At 50.9% G+C, this 15,179-nt stretch overlaps 3 protein-coding genes across 4 annotated transcripts in view; 2 read left to right on the forward strand and 1 right to left on the reverse strand.

Annotated features, from left to right (window-relative positions):
- Positions 1–15,179, forward strand: part of ARHGAP23 (Rho GTPase activating protein 23) — a 331,343-nt gene that overhangs the window by 285,908 nt on the left and 30,256 nt on the right. The gene's annotated exons all lie outside the window — the stretch shown is intronic.
- PSMB3 (proteasome 20S subunit beta 3) lies at positions 95–10,173 on the forward strand. Its single transcript, XM_084751133.1, has 6 exons — positions 95–246; positions 538–722; positions 3,455–3,562; positions 7,361–7,538; positions 8,955–9,049; positions 10,076–10,173. The coding sequence occupies exons 1-6, from the start codon at positions 244–246 to the stop codon at positions 10,122–10,124; spliced, it is 618 nt and encodes a 205-aa protein (XP_084607259.1). The 5' UTR covers positions 95–243; the 3' UTR covers positions 10,125–10,173.
- Positions 11,549–15,179, reverse strand: part of PIP4K2B (phosphatidylinositol-5-phosphate 4-kinase type 2 beta) — a 32,702-nt gene continuing 29,071 nt past the window's right edge. The window contains exon 11 of the mRNA XM_084751117.1: positions 11,549–14,908. The gene's annotated coding sequence lies outside the window, so the exon portion shown is untranslated. The remainder of the gene's footprint in view (positions 14,909–15,179) is intronic.

Consider the following 15,179-nt stretch of genomic DNA (forward strand, 5'->3'; position numbering starts at 1 on the left):
CGGCTCTTCCGCACTCACAGTGACTTTTCACTTTCCGCTTTCCATTGCCTCCTTTTTGATGTCTCAACCAAACTATGCATGTTTGTGATTGACGGGAAGCTTATCCAATCGGGCGCTGCACTGGTCAAGCCAAGTAGGCCCTCCAGCCAATGGGGAGGACTGGGCGACGGCGTTGGCCCAGAGAGAGCCTGAGCCGGCTGGCAAGCACCGCAGTGGCGACGGGAGACCTGCTACATCGCAATCATGGTGAGAATGGGAAGGGAAGGGAAGGAGTCTGGGGTGGGAATTGAAAGCATGGACGGGGGAGGCTTGGATTCTGGATGGAGAGGGCCTGGTGGTCAATAGGATGCGCATGGGAGGACCGTGCGGATGAGTGCGGTTCCTCGGTGCGCCCCAGCGGGCCCATCTCAGGGCTGGAGCTCCGGGCGTCCAAGCGTCTCCGGAGTGGAAAGCGCGGCGTCTTGAGCTCTGGGGTCCGGGACTGAGCCTGCATTGGGACTTAGCTCCATGAACCCCTTGATTTGTTTGCCCCCCCAGTCTATTATGTCCTATAATGGAGGGGCCGTCATGGCTATGAAGGGGAAGAACTGTGTGGCCATCGCTGCAGACAGGCGTTTCGGGATCCAGGCCCAGATGGTGACCACCGACTTCCAGAAGATCTTTCCCATGGGTGACAGGCTCTACATAGGCCTGGCCGGGCTGGCCACCGACGTCCAGACAGTGTAAGTGTCCCGGGGCCCAGGCTTCTTCTTTGAGCCGACTTGTCGTTAACCATCTGCCAAAGAACACCACTGAAAGTGAAACTCGGCTGAACCCTACAGTGGTACAGAGATGGGTCCCCATCTGCCTTCCGGTTTCCTCTGTGCTGGCTTTATGGGGAGAAGCATCTTTGTTAGGGAGCTCTCTTTAAACATCGCTCTGATATTACTGGTTAGCTGTCTCATTCTGCAGACGAAGTAATTGAGAGTCTGAGACGGTCTTTTTGTTGTTGTTGTTGTTGTTGTTGTTGTTGTTGATGTTCGAGATGCACTTTAATGGATGTCAGCCAGGATCCCACAGTGCAGGTCTCTGTAAAACCAAAAAGACCCTGCTCCCTAAAGCGCTAGGTGGCCGGCGAAGCAGACATAACTATCCCTGATGAGTTGGTGGGTTTGAACTGCCCGCTTACTTACCTAGCTGACGGTGGTTATGTGATTTGAGAGTCGAGAGAGTCTGAGAGGGGAAACAGGTCGTTGTTTGTGATGGCCCTAGGGTGCTGGTCCTTACTGCTGTGGTTGGTGGTGGGAAGGGAAGGGTAGGACTTTAAACAATAAAACACATTGATTATTCTTTTACTTTTCTTTCATGTGTACGGGGGTTTTGCCTGCACATGTGTCTGTGCACCTGCAGAGGCTAGAAGAGGATGTTGGACACACCCCCTCATGCCCCCCCCCCCAGCTTGAGGTGCAGATGGTTGTTGTGAGCCATTCTGTAGATGCTGGGAATAGAAGGCAGGTTCTCTGGAAGAGCAGTCAGTGCTCTTAACTACTGAGCCATCTCTCCAGCCCTTACAGCTATCAGTAGTATTTTATTGTGCCTCCGTCCTTGCCCAGGTGCCACCACAGCATGTGTGTGGGGGCCAGAGGACGAGTTGCAGGAGGAGTTGCTTGTGTCTTTCCAGGAACTGAACTGGTCAGGCTTGGTGGTGCGGGTTTTACCTGCTGCCCCATCTCACTGTCTCAAGGATGGGATGTTGCGAGCCATTGCCCAGCAGCACTCGTGGCTATAGGGAGGCCAAAGAAAGATTCATTCGTTGATTCGTTGGGGTCAAGAGTCACACACTGGGGCTGGAGAGATGGTTCAGCGGTTAAGAGTACCATCTGCTCTTCCAAAGGTCCTGAGTTCAATTCCCCACAACCACATGGTGGCTCACAACCACCTCTAATGAGATCTGGTGCCCTCTTCTGACGTGCAGGCAAAACACTGTATAATTAATAAATTGAAAAAAAAAAGGAAAAAAAAGAGTCACATACTGCCCCCCCCCTTCTTTGTGGTACTAGAAATTGAAACCAGGATTTCACGTGCTTAAACACATGCAGTGCTGTTCAACAGCATCCTCGAGCCCAGGCCCCCATGTCCTGTTACTACTACTGCTATTATTATAAGATCTGTTTTGTGTGTGTGGACGTTCGCCCACATATATGTCTGTGCACCAGCTGCACGTTGTGCCCCAGGAGGGCAGACGTGCATATTAGATTCCCTGGAACTGGAATTATGGGAGGTTGTGAGCCGACGTGTGGGTCCTCTGGAAGAGCAGCCAGTGTGCTCTTACCCACTGAGGCATCTTCCCAGACTCCACCCGCCCAGGCCTTTTAATTTTTTAAATGTAACACAGCCCCACCCTTTGTGTCTAAAACAGCTGCACCAGATGAATTAGCTTGAATGAAAAATACTGTGCTATACGGGGCTGGAGAGATGGCTCAGAGGTTAAGAGCACTGTCTGCTCTTCCAGAGGTCCTGAGTTCAATTCCCAGCAACCACATGGGGGGTTCATAACCATCCTTGATGAGATCTGGTGCCCTCTTGTGGCAGGCAGGCAGAACATTTTATACATAATAAATAAATAAATCTTTAAAAAAGAAAAAGTACTGTGCTGGAAGGGGGCAGCAGTTCATTGGTAGAGGATGTGTTTGACATGTACAAGGCCCTGGGTTCAATGTCTAGCATTAGGGAAAGAAAAAAATAGTCGTGATGGCTCATGCCTATAATCCCAGCATTAGGGAGGCTGAGGCCGGAGAATGGCACCTACCTCAAGGATGCTGGGTTACCTAGTGAGTTCTAGGTTAGCCTGGGCTACAGAGCTCAAGCACTCATTGGTGGGGACAGAAATCGTATGTCTCCATGTGTTACTCCTGATGGCCGCAATGTGGGCTGGGCGTGGTGGCGCACACCTTTAATCCCAGCAGTCGGGAGGCAGAGGCAGGCAGATCGCTGTGAGTTTGAGGACAGCCTGGTCTACAGAGTAAGTCCAGAACAGCCAAGGCTACACAGAGGAACCCTGTCTCAAACCAACCCCCCCCCCCAAAAAAAAATGTGAGTGGAGAGAAGGCTCAGTGGTTAAGAGCGCCACCTGCTCTTCAAGAGGCCCGGAGTTCAATTCCCAGCAACCACATGGTGGCTCACAGCCATCTATAATGAGATCTGCTGCTCTCTTCTGTAAAGCACTCATATGCAATAAATAAAATAAATCTTTTTTAAAAAAAAAATGTATACAATATTCTGGCTGCATGTCCACCTGCAGGCCAGAAGAGGGCACCAGATCACATTATAGATGGTTGTGAGCCACCATGTGGTTGCTGGGAATTGAACTCAGGACCTCTGGAAGAGCAGCCAGTGCTCTTAACCGCTGAGCCATCTCTCCAATCCCCTAGACGAGTTTTTAACAATAGCTCACTCCCTGCTTCTCCTTCCCCAGCGCCCAGCGCCTCAAGTTCCGGCTGAACCTGTACGAACTGAAGGAAGGTCGGCAGATCAAGCCTTACACCCTCATGAGCATGGTGGCCAACCTCTTGTATGAGAAACGGTGAGTGTAAGCAAAGCCTGGCGGCTCAGATGCTTAGCTGGCAAAGTAGTGTGCAGTGGGGGACAGTTTCTTCCTGGCTTCCCACTTTGTTTCACTTTTCACCTTACTGTCCTTCCATCGCTCCCCTCATTCCTACTTGTCTGAGGCAGTCTCACCCCCAACCTGGCTGGCCTGGAACGTGTCGAGTATACCAGGCCGGCCCTGAGGGTGTGGCGATGTTCTTGCCGCTGCCTCATGGGATCTATCCTCCCATTCCTTACTTGCAATACACTGTCCTTATTTGGTGCACCAAATAGGAACAAAAAGACTGACTTCAAAAGCCGGGAGTCCAAAGAGCCGTGAAGTTGTTTGGAGCCCCGCCAGACAGTGTCCTGGAGTCTTGCGTTTCTTTCGGCACTAGATTCTAGGGTTTGATGAATTCCTTTTTTGTTTTTGTTGTTTGTTCGGTTTGGTTTTTCTGTAAAAGATTTATTTATTATGTATACAGTGTTCTGCCTGCATATACGCCTACATGCCAGAAGAGGGCACCAGATTTCATTATAGATGGTTATAAGCCACCATGTGGTTGCTGGGAATTGAACTCAGGACCTCTGGAGGAGCAGTCAGTGCCCTTAACCTCTGAGCCATCTCTCCAGCCCTTGTTTTGGCTTTTTGAGACAGGGTTTCTCTGTATAACAGTCCTGGTTGTCCAAGATGTGCACTTGTAAACCAGTCTGGCCTCAAACTCACAGACATACACCTGCCTCTGCCTCCCAAGTGCTGGGATTAAAGGCAGGCATATGTCACCACACCTCGCAGTAAATTCCTTTTTTATTTCATGTGCATGGATGTGTACCATGTGGGTTCTGGGAACCAGATCCAGGTCTTCTGCAAGAGCAGCCAGTGCTCTAACCAGAGCTGTCTCTCCAGCCCCAGTGTGTCAGTGTTTATTAGTAAAAAACATACAGAGTCGGGAGGCAGAGGCAGGCAGATCAATGTGAGTTCGAGGCCAGCCTGGTCTATAAAGCGAGTCCAAGATAGTCAAGGCTACACAGAGAAGCCCTGTCTCAAAAAACATAAAAATAAAGACACAGAAGCTGGGTGGGCCTAAAGGGAGACTCCTAGATACAAATAGAAATGTGCTTTGTTGTTTTCATTCTCTTTTTTTTTCCTTTTACCTTTCACTTTGAAGTCATTTTAGGGTTTATAGAAAGGTTATCAACAAAAAACAAAAATGAGGGTAGGGCTGGAGAGATGGCTTAGCGCTAAGAGCAAGTACTGCTCCTGCAAAGGACCAGAGGTTGGTCCCCAGCACACACCTGCCTATAACTCCAGCAGGGGCATCTGATGCCTCTCGCTTCCTTGGGCCCCTGCACTTCTATGCAGTCTCACAGACAGACAGACAGACAGACAGACACACACACACACACACACACACACACACACACACATACACACGTGACTAAAAACAATACATCTTTTAAAAAATATACTTAGGGGGCTGGAGAGATGGCTCAGTGGTTAAGAGCACTGCCTGCTCTTCCAAGGGGCCCGGGTTCAATTCCCAGCACCCACATGGCAGCTCACAGCTGTCTGTAACTCTAAGATCTGACACCCTCACACCAATGCACATAAATAAAAAATTAAATAAAATATTAAAAAAAATACTTAGGCCTGAGAAATGGCTCTGCAGGTACGAGCATTTGCTGTTCCTGTAGTGGACCCAGGTTAGATTTCCAGCACACACAGGACAGCTCACAGTAGTCTGCAACTCCAGCTCCAGGAGATGCGGTGCCCACTTCTGGCCTCTGGGACACTGTACTCATGAGGTACACAGACATACATGCAGGCAAAACACTCATACACACAAAGTAAAGTAATCTAAAAAAAAATAAAGTCCAAGGTCATCATATACCAGGAGAAGATAATATAAAAATTTAAATTTCTTACAGTAATTGTGTTCAGGAGGTTTGAGGAATTCAGGATCATCATGCTTCTGGCAGTCTCAGCACCCACACACGTGTACATAATTTAAAATCACATGGTTTTTTTCTTCTATTGGTTTTTGGAGACAGGATTTCTCTATGTAGCCCTGGCTGTTCTGGAACTCACCTGTAGACCCTATAACTCAGAGCTCAGAGCTCTGCTTTCCACGTGCTGGGATTAACGGTGCCTGCCACCACCACTCAGCTTAAAATAATCTGTAATAAAATAAACAACTCTGCCTCAAATTATCCTATTTGGCTTGGGCATGGAGGCATATAGGTGTCATCATAGCACAGGGTAGCTGGAGCCAGGAGGGGCAAGAGTCAGAGCTAGCTACATAGGAGGTTGAAAGCTGCCTCGCTCTATGAGGCAGGCACAGGCTTGTCCTGTCCTTATTGCTTCTTCCACCACACGCTTCCTCTCTGCTGTTTTAACCCACTCGTGGCTGTGTGCAGACCTGCACACTAGGCAAGTTCCCGTAGCCTTCATCAAACTCCCTCTCCCAGCGCTTTTTTTTTTTCCCCTGTAAGTATTTATTTTGTGGTGATGCAGGTTAAGTTTAGGGCATCACACCTGCTAGGCAAATGGCATGGTTCAGCTTCAGCTGTAGGTAATTTTTACAGCACTATTACTGAACACCATGCCCTCAGAAGTACTGAGCTGAGTCTAATTCCCAGGACCCACATGGGGGAGGGAGGGCAAGTTTACTCTCCTCCGCAAGTATGTACACTCCCCTACATCATACACACTGACTTCTGCATGTGTATATACCCCGCCACGCCCCCTACTGACCTGTGTGCACACACATAAACACACACACACACACACACACACACACTGACCTTGGCATGTATACAATCCTACGTCATGCACACTGACCTCCACATGTGTATACACTTCCCACATCCACATCCACATCCTGATCTCTGCATGTGTATACTGTCACAGATGCACACTGGCCTCTGTGTGTGTATACAACAATCCCCCCCTTCACTGACCTCTGCATATGTATACACACACGCACACACACACACACACACACACACACTTAACTTTCAACATTGCTACAAACCAAGGAGACACATGGATAGTTTCTACTGAGAAACTGGCCATTTGGTGTCGAACCTTAACTTAGTCTGTTTTGAGACAGGGTCACTCCGTGTAGCCCTGGCTGAACTAGAAATTGCTGTGTAGACAAAGCTAACCTCAAACTCAGAGATGCTCCTGCCTCCCTACGCCCAGCTTGGACTTGTACATTAAGGTCCCTTGGGGTGTTGTTTGTGGTCCAAGTTGGTGCCGGGTTTGGTCCCCCTTCCTCTTGAATACCAGCACTACAGATGTGCGCCACCATATCCAGCCGAGTTTAAAGTGTTTTTCTTTTTTGCAGTCCTGGAGCTCACAGAGCTCCATTATGCTGGGCGTGTGCTGTGCCACTGAGCCACACCCTAGCCCAGTCTCAAATCCATCTTCTAAGGAAGTAGAGGAACAAATGTACAAATAGCGTGTACTAGAGTCCTAGAGGGTAGGGCTTGGAGTCAGTAAGGAAGACGAGAAGGCAGAATTCTCAAAGACGAGGACGAGGGATCAGAGGAGGACGAACACATCTAGGACCATTGCCAGATGCTGGGTGGGGGCAGGGGCTGCACAAGGCTGGCCACAGGGAAAGGGCGCTTCCAAGCCCCTCCCCCGGTAGTCTCCCATGTGCGGACAGGTGTGTGTGTGTGTGTGTGTGTGTGTGTGTGTGTGTGTGTGTGTGTGTGTGTGTGTGTGTGTGTGTGTGTGTGAGAGAGAGCCGGTGCTCTTGACCTCTGCATTCTCTTGCCCTGGCCGCAGGTTTGGTCCCTACTACACCGAACCCGTCATTGCTGGGCTGGACCCCAAGACCTTTAAGCCCTTCATTTGCTCTCTCGACCTCATTGGCTGCCCCATGGTGACTGATGACTTTGTAGTCAGTGGTACCTGCTCCGAACAAATGTACGGGATGTGTGAGTCTCTCTGGGAGCCCAACATGGTAAGTTAGCCACATACCGCAAGGCTGGCCTCTGTACCCAAAGCCATCCAAGACAGATGTGTGTGTAGAGCAGGAAGTGGAGAGGAAGGCGTGGTAAGAGAGGAAGCTGCTGCGCCATTGGCAGGTTCTGTCAGGGCTGGCTGGCTGTGTGGGCAACAACCTCTTTACCTACCCTGGTCCCATGTTAACTGTGGCATCAAGCTGGTATTCTCGTATCCCCAGTGACCCTGGAGCCTGCTTGTCCTAACAGAAACCCCTTGTTTGTTTCTTTTGGTTTTTTGAAACTGGGGTTCTCTGTGTAGCCCTGGCTGTCCTGGAACTCACTCTGTAGACCAGGCTGGCCTTGAACTCACAGAGATATGCCTGCCTCTGCCTCCCGAGCGCTGGGTAGAAACCTGTTCTGCATAAGTGAGTCTACCTCCAATTATCTCAGCTGTTAATGGGAACATTCCTCAGAGTGGGCACTGAGGAGAGAGTACATGGAAAAGCTGGAGCTACACCTCACAGGGAGGTGCTTTTCAGGCTTGGGGCAGCCAGGTACAAAGTGACTTCAAGGGTTTACTGTTTACTGCCATTGAAATGCCTGCTCAAATGCTTGGAGGAGGAAGAGGAAAAAGCAGACCTGGGACAGGCAGAACAGCAGGGCCAGATACGCTCAGTGGGTTGAGAGTGCCTTTGGTGGCAGAGTGTGTGTGGTGACAAGTGACATGAGGCCAGAGAAGAGTAGGGGGGAGCCTTGAAAAACCACACCAGTTTAAATGCCTTTCCTCAGTGGGGTCCCGGCTATAGTTAGGTATGATGCGTGGAGTCCTGACCGGGCACAGGAGGGCAGCCAGAATCAAGGTGGGGAGGCAAGGTAGTTCAAGAAGGACAGGTTTGAGGGGTGGGCTTGTAAAATGCATGGGCTGGGTTTTGAGGTACCCGTGGGACATACAGGACAGCCTCAGGCTGCTGAGAGAGAAGTACACCAGGACCAAGTAGAAATACTCTTTGTTTTCCAATGGAGGGATTGAGGCTCTGTAAAAGAATACAATTATGACAGTTCGCAATATCACCCTTTCACACTTGAACTGTTTTGTTTTTGTTTGTTTGTTTTAAAGATTTGTTATTCATACATTTTGCCTGCATGCCAGAAGAGGGCACCAGATCTTGTTATAGATGGCTTTGAGCCACCATGTGGTTGCTGGGAATTGAACTCAGGACCTTTGGAAGAGCAGATGCTACTCTTAACCTCTGAGCCATCTCTCCAGCCCTTGAACTGTTTTCTTTATCCTGTTTCTTCCCGAGGAAGAAGCTGAGAGATTCCTATATCCATGGAACTTTCCCTCACACCAGGCATGATAGGGCCCAGAGCAGGGCAGTGGGGTCCAGACGAGGGGGGAGGAGCCAGGTCTGAAAGCTTTCCTCTGTTGGCAGGATCCAGAACACCTGTTTGAAACCATTTCCCAAGCCATGCTGAATGCTGTGGACCGGGATGCCGTATCAGGCATGGGCGTCATTGTCCACATCATGTGAGTATGGGCTGGGACGACTCCTTCCCCACAGTGTACCACCCACCTGGTACAGCCCATCAGGTGTGCCATCAGGCAGGAGCTGCCCCTGGAAGCAGAACACGGTGACAGGAGCCAGGTGGTGAGCACTGGGGAGGCTGACACAATTCAAGTGTTGAATTTGAATTTGAGATGAGGCTGAGCTAAATGGTAAAACCCATCTTTATAAAAGGTAGAGAAGAGCTGGGCAGTGGTGGCGCACGCCTTTAACCTCAGCACTCGGGAGGCAGAGGCAGGCGGATCTCTGTGAGTTCGAGGCCAGCCTGGTCTACAAAGTGAGTCCAGGACAGCCAAGGCTACACAGAGAGACCCTGTCTCGGTGGGTAGGGGGGAAGGGGGAGGAAGGACAGAGAAGGAAGGAGTGAACAAACAGGCCCAGAATAGCAGAGTTTATGCTTTATTATGTAGGTAGTTGGGTGCTGCCCAGACTCTCCAGACCTCTGTGGGTGATACTCTGTGACCAAGTCTCCTCACGGTAGACAGTTCTTCCCTTCCTTAACAGTGTCCCCCAAGTTTCAGGGATGACCATGGGCAGCAACTAATTTCCTGTAGACTGAGTGGCTGGTGGCTCCCCGGCCTCCACATGCCCCCAGAACCATGTGTGTGCCTCACATCCAGTCCCTAGCCAGACCTGGGGTGTATACTGCTCTCCCTGTCTGAGGCTATCACCCGGGACCTCACAGAATGGAGTAGTGTCCCCTTCCTCGTCATCCCCGACCATGAAAAGCAGCAGAGTGAGCCAAGGTTCTTGTGTCCTCCGCAGCGAGACACAGGTGCTGGTGAAGCCACATGGTCTGTAGGCTTGGGGGGCTCTGGTCCTTTGGAGGGTACTCAGTGCAGCCCCACCCATCCCTGGAGAAAAAAGCTCCCTGCCCAGGCTGCCTTCGTAAGTCTTTACTATCTTACAGCTGAGGGTCAGAGGAGAGGCAGGCAGGCGAGACTACCAGTATACATGATTGTGTGTGTGTGGTTTTTCTCCCTCGGCAGTGAAAAAGACAAGATCACCACCAGGACACTGAAGGCCCGGATGGACTAACCCAGTTTTCCTTTTATTGTTTTTCTTTTTAATAAAATCGCCTCTTTCACTCCTGTTTGCCTTTGTTCTCACAGCTTTGTCCTCATCGGGGACAGAATCCTCTATACAGAGCTGCTCTGTCTCGGCCTCTGTGGGTTTTTGCTTTGCTTTGTTTTGGTGCAGGGAATTGAACCTGGGCCCCTGGACTTGCTAAGCACACATTCTGTTACTGAGTCATTTTTCTTTTGGCCTTGCCCTGGCTTCCCTGGCACACCTGGGCTCCCTACTAGTCACCAGTGGGTGCCTGCGCTCAGCTGGGCCATGCAGAGTGCTTTACGTGCCGTAGAGCTCTGCCATCACTGTGAGCCAAGGCAGGCAACGCTCATACAAGTATCTAAATCTACTTGCTAATGGTGGTGCAAGGAGGTAAGCCCCGTTCCATTTGCCCCCAGCCTGTCAGTAAGCGCCCTTGGCAGTCTTCCAGGGCTTCAGTGGGACTTGGCCAAGGACCCATGTATTTCCTGGGTCAGAGTTCAGCTTCAGCTCGTCACTTTGGTGGGGAGGGGTGGGCAGGGCCTCCTTCTTAAGATGATTTCGTTGACCACTTGGAGCGAATGTGGCTCACAGTAGCTCATCCTGTAAGTGCAGCAGATGCAGCGCTCCCGTCAGTGGACGTAGCCTCTGAACTAATGACCTGGAGGCCCATTTACACTCATTCCTATTTAAAATAATTCTTTGTAGTGCTGGTTGTGGGAACCGGACCCAAGGCCTTCAGTATTAGGCCGCAGCCCAGGCCTGTGTCTGCCTTCCAGACACCAGTGACCTTTCTTCCTTACACTCTGCAGGGCTGGAATTAGAGACAACTATGGTGGGATTTGACATTTGGTGGCCTTTTTTTATTTTTCTCAACTTTCTAAATCAGAAGGTCCGGGATGAGCTAAGTTTTGTTTCTTAATTCTCAGGTACCACTGACATGGCTGGTATAGGTCCACACTGAGAAGCACCAAACTTTCGTGTGTGCGTGTCCTAGGGATGGAACGCAGGGATAGCACATCCATGCTAGGTGAGCGCTCTACCACTGAGATGCATCCACCAGCCCAAGTGCTAGACTTTAAGGTACAAGTGTGTGGGTGGATAGCTGGAGGCACACAGGGATGTGTATACAAAGCCACACAAGCCAGTTGGGCTACTTGGCTCCTAGCCACTGCCCACAGCTGGGGGTGGGGTGGGGGAGCATCAGTACGTGGTAATATTACCGAGTAGGCACCCCACCTAGTGCTGGGAGCTTAATATTGCTCATTAGTTGCATCTCAGACTGGGCTATGGCCACACCGCTTCTCCAAGCCATATGCCGATTTCGCCCAAGCCGCCTCGAAAACTGGGACAAAAACATTCTAATCGTGCAGCGGGGTGGGGTGCATCTCCAGGGACTCACATAGCAGATGTACACAAGCTTTCTGAGTTTTATTTTGTCCTCCAGTTGGAGATTCATTTTTAACACGCATGCATTTTAAAACAGTAACAGGGGCTCGGACTGTTCAGAGCAGACGTTAGACAAGCACAGGGGTGAAAATTCCTATTTAAAAAAATGGAACTCGCAGCCAGAAATGGAGAAAGTCACATGTGGTGGGTGGTACTTAAATCCTGCAGTCCCAAAGATGACTCTAGACTTCACTCCCGTTTTCTGTGTTCCACATCCTGACCTGCTGCTGAGATGTGCTAGACGATGCCTTCCCCCGCCCCACCCCCCACATATGTATGGGCTCCCTTGCTGTGGGCAAGGGGCGTGCTCTTCTAGTGTCTTTTAAGCAAAGGACAGCGGAGTCCCATTTCCCCTTGGAGTCACTCTTCCTAAGCGCAGGGTTCAGAGCACTGGGACGACAGCTGGAAGGCTGAGGGTCCCTGTCCCAGCGTGCGTCCCTCTGAGCTCCCTACCCCCGACCCGTCACCGTTTCTGCCAGGTAGGTCTCTAAAACTTGGGAAATCTAAGGCCAGAGCTCTGAGTACACCGTCCTCTCTGCCCAAAATAGTTGGGTAGGTCATATGCTAGAAACAGCTAATGTTCTTACCCCTTTCAACCTGAATTGTTAAAAAGACTACTGAGGGAGGAGAGTGGACCTGGCTGCTAAGACAGTCCTGGGTCTTTCTGATCCTCCTCCCCAGGCAGGCCTGGCACATGGTTGAAGAGGGGACGTCTCCAAGGCAATCAGTAAGGCCAGGCTCCTTCCTTGAGCACTGCCAGGGGACCTGTTCAGGCCTAGAGCCCAGGACTGAAAAAAACTGATGTGGGGTGGGGGGTGGGGAGAGCTATAGTGCCACTGAGAACAGCCTGGGGGCCACTCATGGCGCCAGCCACAGACCAGTAACCCCTGAGCTTGATAAGCAGAGATTGAGCACTGTGGCAGAGCCTTGCTCCTGCAGGCCCAGCACAGGGGGAGAGCTCAGACTGGGCACACAGCCTGCAGCCATTACTTAGCGTCAAGAGTTTTCGTGGTATCCCTGGGTGGTGTCCGCTGGCTGTGAGACTTGCTTTCTCGCCTTCACACTTTCCACAGGTGGAAGGGAACCAGATGCAACACACGGTAAGTGGCAGGATGAGGAACCGGGATTACAATTCCCTACTTTTCCACATGCATCCCTCACAAAACTGCCAATGTATTTATTCTTAAATGTCTATTCCTGGAAGACCCAACATGATTCTGGGCACCGTGAGACAGTTTTGCCCGTTCCTCATGGCCAGAGGAGGCGTCAAGTTAAGGGTCACGTCTTCCCTCAACACCTGGTACCCGGAAAGTGAATGGTGGGACTCAGAAAGGAGGGGTCAGGGAAATGGGGAGGGAGTGATCATTTTGAGGTTGAAGCCAAATAGCACATCTTTGTCACAAAGAGAAAGAAAACTTGTATGAAACCAAGATAAATAGCTTTTAAACATACGAATGCCAAAGGAATCAGAGGGCCAAGCCCGAGGTTTTGAAGACAGCACAGAGAATGACCTTTAAAAAAAACAAAAACAAAAAACCTAAAATCCACCAAACCACTGCTCAAGTATCTTGACCCACTCAACAATACTGTCAGGGAAGCAAAGGTTATTTGAAACAGAATGCTATCTCGCAAAATTGTAAACAATATACAAACAAAAACAACCCCCCCGCCACCAACAAAGCTCAACGTTAACCCAGTTAGATGTGGTTGCTTCATAGGACTGTTAGGCTTTTCAATGCACAACAGGACCTGCCAGGAGCCTCAGCTTCCGAGCCTGGGGCTGCTGGGAGCCGATCCAGATTTCTCACCCTTGATTGTGAGGTGGGGAACGTCAAGTCCAGACACTATTCCTACGTAACCCCTCTCCTAAATTAAAATCATTTCTCCATGAGCCATGTGGTTGAGAGCCTCCGCAGCACCCTTGTGGGTCCGCTCCCCAGAACCTTATCTGTACTTCCTTGAAGGGGTGTGGCCCCCACCTGCCTTCCCGGAAGCGCTACCACCCACTGTGGCAGCCCCAGAGAAGCCTTTCTTAGTTTACTGCTGGGTAAGGAGGACACAGCACTGTGGCTCCAGCTCCCCAAACTGTGCTCGGCCAGTTTGGTGGGGGTGGGGGTGGGGGTGGGGCAGCCATTAGAAATCATCTGTTCACCCAAGATAGTCCCACAAACCAGCTTCACATCTTTGGGGTTGTCTACAAATTTTCCATCTCACCCTAAGCTCCCGGTTCCTTCTGAGGGGGTGGGAGGAGGTAGGACAGTACCTCTCTCCCAGGAGCAGGCCGACAGGGCCGGTTTTTTTTTCTTCCTAGCGACCAGTTGCCCTGTGGCGTAAAAATGGCGTAGCTCCCTTCTCAGGCCCTGAGCTGGAACCCTGAAGGAAGCTGCAGCATTGTCACTCTTTCCAAGGAGGCCTGTAGGCAGATGCCAAGTTCAGAAAAGGGAAGAGGGGCAACAGGGGAAATCAGCCCTGAGGCCGGGGGGATGGGTCAAGCCCCACGTCAGAGGCCTCCAGATAGGCTTTTCTGGGTCACATCCTCAAGTGACTCAGGTAACCTCAGGTGGAGCACCTTGCTGGCTAAAGCTGTCCAGGTGAGAAGTCACAGGCACAGGGAGCCAGACACCTGCACGGCAGGCCGGGGCTTGAAGTGGCGTCTCTGCATGAGCACTCGGTGCTCTGGCCCTGACCACATGTGGGTTACAGGTGACTGTACCCAGAGGTCCGGGGTTAGGATATGGATGATGCGCATGACCCCGTTTCACACATTAGTTTCTGGGATTTTTCCCAAAGGGAAACAGCCACATAGGCACAAGGGTCCCGATAAATGGAAAGATGCTTTCTTGGTTCCCCTTGAGCCAGTGGGAGGCGGGCTTGACAGACATCAGAGTTCCAGTCAGAGGCGCAGCTGGCTTGCGTAGTGATCTCTGGGCTCCTTGCGAAGCAGCTGTCTGAGGGCACAGCTGCTTTATGGTCACTCACCATGGCATGAAGGTGAACCTATTCCCCCTCTGAGGCCTCTGACTCGGGTCCAACCCGCAGGGTTCTTCCGTGAGGACAGGATGGAGGAGTGAATGTAACATTTCACTTGGATCCAAGGCGGAAACATGGAGGGGATTATGCACAATGCTCCAGGAAATTAAAAATGTCCATTTAGGTGAGATCAAAGCGTGGCTGGCTGCGCTGTCTGACCTCCTCTTCGTGGCGTCATCAGAGCAACTGCTGTTCGTGGCACATGTGCTGGCCTTAACTGAAGTGAACTGATGCCTGACAGGAATAGGGAGGGCGGCTGGGGCGATGACATACAGCATTTATAAATAGCAAACCTGGAGCAATGAATTTAAGAAACAAACCCAAATGAACCCACAAAGTAAACTCCAGCCCCAAGGTATCATAGAAGGTAACAAGATACCCAAGAGGGAACCCCGTTTTAAACAGGGACAAAAGGGGCGTGTCAAGAGTGCCCGGAAGTAAGGCTACATCCCGTGAGCACGGGCACAACCAGCACGCCCCCTCCCTTCCGGCTAGAGCTGCTCTGTGTCGCAGGCAGGCTGCAGTCCCTTTACTAAAGCCCTCTTGACCCCCACTCTGCTCCCC

Source organism: Acomys minous (genome assembly GCF_964271855.1).
Source record: "Acomys minous genome assembly, chromosome: 12".
Lineage (NCBI taxonomy): Eukaryota > Metazoa > Chordata > Mammalia > Rodentia > Muridae > Acomys > Acomys minous.

Bases quoted from the DNA above. Each gene is read 5' to 3' on its own strand.
- PSMB3 (XM_084751133.1), top strand. The intron at 7,539-8,954 runs GTAAGTTAGCCA...CTCTGTTGGCAG, and splicing joins CTCTCTGGGAGCCCAACATG to GATCCAGAACACCTGTTTGA. The intron at 9,050-10,075 runs GTGAGTATGGGC...CTCCCTCGGCAG, and splicing joins GGCGTCATTGTCCACATCAT to TGAAAAAGACAAGATCACCA.